Raw genomic sequence first — 5,034 nt, 5'->3', positions numbered from 1 at the left:
GGTAGACAGCTTTGTTTATTATAATGGGAGAATGTGATTCTTTCATCAATATAACTGTGTGTGTGTGTGTGTGTGTGTGTGTGTGTGTGTGTGTGTGTGTGTGTGTGTGTGCTTTCCATAATTGAATACAAGTGCAACATTATTTTTGCAAACTGAAGAGCTCATAACTCATGGGAATGTATGATAATGTATTTTTTAAGCTTACGTTATATTACTCTCTTATATGGTAGTTTTATAATATGTTCGCATTTGTAATAATTTAGATCTAATTAATTTTTAAAATTTTGTTCATGGAGATAACGTTGACGATGTGTCATTAGTGGAAGATTGCTGCCATCTACTGGAAATCAAACATTTAAAATTAAAATAACATGAAATTTCAAGAACAGCCACTAGATGCCTGCTGAGCATCGCTCACTGGCTCATTTGCCATTTCCCAGAAGGTATTTTTTATAGTTTGTGTTTAGACATTATCAGGGCTTATTAACACCAGCCAAATGCGGGCACATTTCAGCTTTGGCAGGTAAGACAGCCACTCCCACTAGCCGCTTCGGTGGGTTGAATTTAATTTCAGCTTACAGCCAAATAAAATGCCAAGACCGTCTTATCACAAAATTACAATTCAATTACAATTCTTTATCGATTAACTTGCTGTTAGTAAAGGTGGGATTGGCGGAATTGACACACAACAGAAGCTCTCTCTCTCTCTCTCTCTCTGTCATGCCTGAGCAGTTATCCTTGTGCCTGAATAGTCAAATACACACAGACACAGATGTCAAAATGCCCATCATGTGGAGTATCGCGTGTGAATACAGACGGTTATGATGTGTAAGTGTATGTAAACAGGTGGGTGAAAACTGGATATGTGTCAGTATATTACCTCCATGCATTCAGCAGCCCAATTAAATACCTGTCTGTCATTAATGTTAATCAAAAAACAAAAGATGTTAAATAAATGTATAAATGTTAAATAAACCTACCGTATCTGTAAATGTACTATTTTTGTAATTTGCTTCTTTGTTCTTTTATATAGCCTAACAAAAATAACTTTTTCTAAAATGTATCATATTAGCCTATGCTCATATTGCCCACCTGTACATACCAGCTGATATACAATGTAGTCTTGATTTGGGTGGTCACTCTGCATTTGAAAGTTTGAAAGGGTTTTAAATCTTCTAAATCAAGAAAAAAATGGCCCAAAATCAAGTAATTTAAGCATGCCAAAGTCAACTTTAATCAAATAAAATGTAATTTCCCAACAGCAAAATTGTGGCCAGTGAAAATGCTGAGTGGCTAGTAACTTTGGAAAACCACTAGCCACAGTGGCTGGTAAGCAAAAAAGTTAATGTCAAGCCCTGGACATTATTATAACATTAAAAATGTATCCTTGTCAAAGTATCATCACATTTTGTTTGTGTGTGTGTGTGTGTGTGTGTGTGTGTGTGTGTGTGTGTGTGTGTGTGTGTGTGTGTGTGTGTGTGTGTGTGTGTGTGTTTATGTTTTTAAGTTAAACGGGAGAATTTTATTAAAAACAATAAGACCATAAAGGCACATCTAAGAGGAATTTTTGATGAACAATACTTTGTAGTACCTTAAAATGTTTATCTTCATAAAGAATTAAGACTGTTCTGCTACAATTACATTTCAACAGAAGAGATCAGAACCAGAGCTCAGATGTGTGTCATATTTATATTATGATGTTTTATATATGAGGTATTCATGCATGTTTTCATATTTGATATTGAGCAGAGAGGCATTAAATTGTTCAGTACAGGTTTTGTATAAACATGGCGTAAATGTAAATATGACAAGTGTTTTTAATGATGAATGATTATAAATACAGTAATGATTATTTTTAATCTTTCTCTGTTATAGTTCAGTTGATCAGAAGAGATCAGAACCAGAGTCCAGCTGTGTGTCCATGAGGAGTGACGAGTCTATGGGTCCGCCACTAAATTTCAAGTATAATATTTCTTTATATTAAATATAAAAGATTCAGTTATAAACAGCAAACAGATATTGAACACAAAGTAAAATATTGTTTTTTTTTTTTTTTTACAGTTGTTACAGTTTACAATTTACAATTACAATTTACAATTACAATTACAGTTGTAGCATTTAGAAACTGTTAATAAGTTAATTAACAACTGCTGGCAACATGAAGGTAATATCAGAGTGTCTGATTTCTGATTCTCTTCATGATGTTTAAGGTCAGTCCTGCCACCCAGATCAGCCGTAACAAAACCCATCTGTAAGAAGAATGACCAGTCTATGAATCAACTACAGGACTTTAATGAAAGCAGGAATCCATGTATCAGGTAAATTGTAGGGTTTTTGTTGTTGATTTTGTTGTAGTGCATCATCACATATTTCTCAAATACATTATTAGTAACTGACATATTTCATAAACCCAATTATATGCTTACTCTCTCATAATACAGAAAAGAAGACATTTCACTCTACATTTACCTTTTTAACCCATGTAATAATGTGGTATTTTAATTTTACAGCCATGAAGTCCTCAACAGGTTTAGATCAAATCTGTTGAAGAAGTTTGAGTGTCTGTATGAGGGAACAGCACAGCAGGGAAACCCAACACTCCTGAATGAGATCTACATAGAGCTCTACATCACAGAGAGTGAGAGTGGAGAGATCAGTAATGAGCATGAGGTGAGACAGATTGAGACACAATCCAGGAGAGCAGCAACAGAGGACACACCGATCCAATGCAATGACATCTTTAGACCTTTACCTGGACAAGACAAACCCATCAGAACTGTGCTGACAAAGGGAGTCGCTGGCATTGGAAAAACAGTCTCTGTGCAGAAGTTCATCCTGGACTGGGCTGAAGGGAAAGAGAATCAGGACGTCCAGCTCATATTTCCACTTCCTTTCAGAGAGATCAATTTGATGAAGGACAAAATACTCAGTCTTTCAGATCTTCTTCATGTCTTTTTCCCTGAAACAAAAGAAATGGAAATATCCAGTGACAAATATAAAGTGTTGTTCATCTTTGATGGTCTGGACGAGTGTCGCCTCTCTCTGGATTTTCAGAGCGATGTGAGGTTGTGTGATGTAAATGAATCAGCCTCAGTGGATGTGTGCTACTGACGAACCTCATTGCGAGGAATTTGCTTCCCTCTGCTCTCATCTGGATCACCTCCAGACCAGCAGCAGCTGATCTCATCCCTTCTGAGTATGTCCATCGAGTGACAGAGGTACGAGGCTTCAATGAGCCACAGAAGGAGGAATACTTCAGGAAGAGAATCAGTGATCAGAGTCTGGCCAATACAATCATCTCACACCTGAAGTCATCAAGGAGCCTCAACATCATGTGCCACATCCCAGTGTTCTGCTGGATCACAGCTGCTGTTCTAGAGAAGATGTTGAGCAAAGCAGAAAGTGGAGAGATTCCCAAGACTCTCACTCAAATGTACACACACTTCCTGATCCTTCAGACCGACATCAAACATGAGAAGGACTATGAGAAGAACGTGACAGATGAAGACATGATCCTCAAACTGGGGAAAGTGGCTTTTCAGCAGCTTGTGAAAGGCAACGTGATCTTCTATGAGGAAGACCTGAGAGAGTGTGGCATTGATGTGACAGAAGCATCAGTGTACTCAGGATTGTGCACTCAGATCTTCAGAGAGGAGTTTGGCTGGTATCAGGGGAAAGTCTTCTGCTTTGTTCATCTGAGTGTTCAGGAACATCTAGCAGCTCTATATATACACCTCTCCTGTACAAACAACAACATAAATGTGTTTGACAAGATCATCAAACAGAGTTTGTGGTCTAAATTTAAGGACTTGCTTCAACTCAATTTCATTTCATTATCTGAGCTGCATCAGAGAGCTGTGAATGAGGCTCTACAGAGTAAAAAAGGGCATCTGGACCTTTTCCTGCGGTTTCTTCTGGGTCTGTCAGTGGAGTCTTATCAGATTCTCCTACAAGGACTAATGAAACAGAAAAGAAGCAGATCTGACAGCAATGAGACAACAGTTAAGTACATCAAGATGAAGATCAGCACCATTGACTCTCCAGAGAAATCCATCAACCTGTTCCACTGTCTGAATGAACTGGGTGACCATTCACTCGTGGAGGAAATACAACAGTATCTGAAATCTGGAAGAATAAAGCAAGCCAAACTTTCTTCATCTCAGTGGTCAGCTGTAGCTTTTGTGTTGCTGACATCAGAGAAAAAGCTGGATGAGTTTGATATTAATACATTTGTTGGAGAAAACAATAAATCTGAAAAATCTGAAAAACTCATAATAATTGTATTGGTTATTGGAGCAATAGGCAGCAAACTTGAAACACACTTTTAAAGACAATATTTTAAATCTTCCCTGATTATAATTGTTTAATTTCTGAAATTAATTTAGTATTTAGCTATTTTATAGATGGAATAATGATGTGGAGATGTGATTTGGAAAAAAAACAAGCTGGACTCTAAAGCACCTGCAGCCAATGTCTTCAAAATGGGGATGAGTTTGAAACAAACATGTTTAATGTTACAAATCAGCTAGTACTTAAACATTTTATATAGATTTGATTCATTGTATAGTGTACTCTTTATTGCTGCAAATCTGATTGTTAAACTTTATTAATATTTTAACAATTATATTTGAACAGACAAACAAAGCCCAAATCTTATAGGGCCTATCATACACCCGGCGCAATGCGGCACCAAGCATAACATATCATTTTCACGTCCTGCACCACGTTGTTTAAATAGCAAATGCATTTGCACCCATTTGTACGCCCATGGGCATACTGATCTGAAAACGAGGTGTGTTCAGGTGCATTGTTGGCACATTGCTATTTTGAGACAACTGAAATAGACTGTGCCATTGACCAACTGAAAGCTGGTCTAAAGTCTTTTTTTTTTTTTTTTTTTTTGTTATTTAAGGACCACGTTATTAATATGCACCTATAGGCGCACATACACTTTGCTTATTACACACACAGGGACGCGCAGCAGCACACAAACATGCCAAATATTAAAAATGAAAGGATCACAATGTAAAAGAT

At 37.0% G+C, this 5,034-nt stretch overlaps 1 protein-coding gene across 1 annotated transcript; it reads left to right on the top strand.

Annotated features, from left to right (window-relative positions):
* Positions 1-97: 97 nt before the first annotated feature.
* LOC125248438 (NACHT, LRR and PYD domains-containing protein 3-like) lies at positions 98-4,274 on the top strand. The gene is made up of 5 exons (XM_048160306.1): positions 98-846; positions 1,263-1,329; positions 1,876-1,962; positions 2,211-2,318; positions 2,511-4,274. Exons 3-5 carry the CDS (start codon positions 1,922-1,924, stop codon positions 3,109-3,111), a joined length of 750 nt encoding a protein of 249 aa, XP_048016263.1. The 5' UTR covers positions 98-846; positions 1,263-1,329; positions 1,876-1,921; the 3' UTR covers positions 3,112-4,274.
* Positions 4,275-5,034: the final 760 nt, after the last annotated feature.

This window comes from Megalobrama amblycephala, linkage group LG16 (genome assembly GCF_018812025.1).
Source record: "Megalobrama amblycephala isolate DHTTF-2021 linkage group LG16, ASM1881202v1, whole genome shotgun sequence".
In the NCBI taxonomy this organism is placed as follows: Eukaryota; Metazoa; Chordata; class Actinopteri; order Cypriniformes; family Xenocyprididae; genus Megalobrama; species Megalobrama amblycephala.
This window is presented reverse-complemented; position numbering and strand designations above follow the sequence as displayed.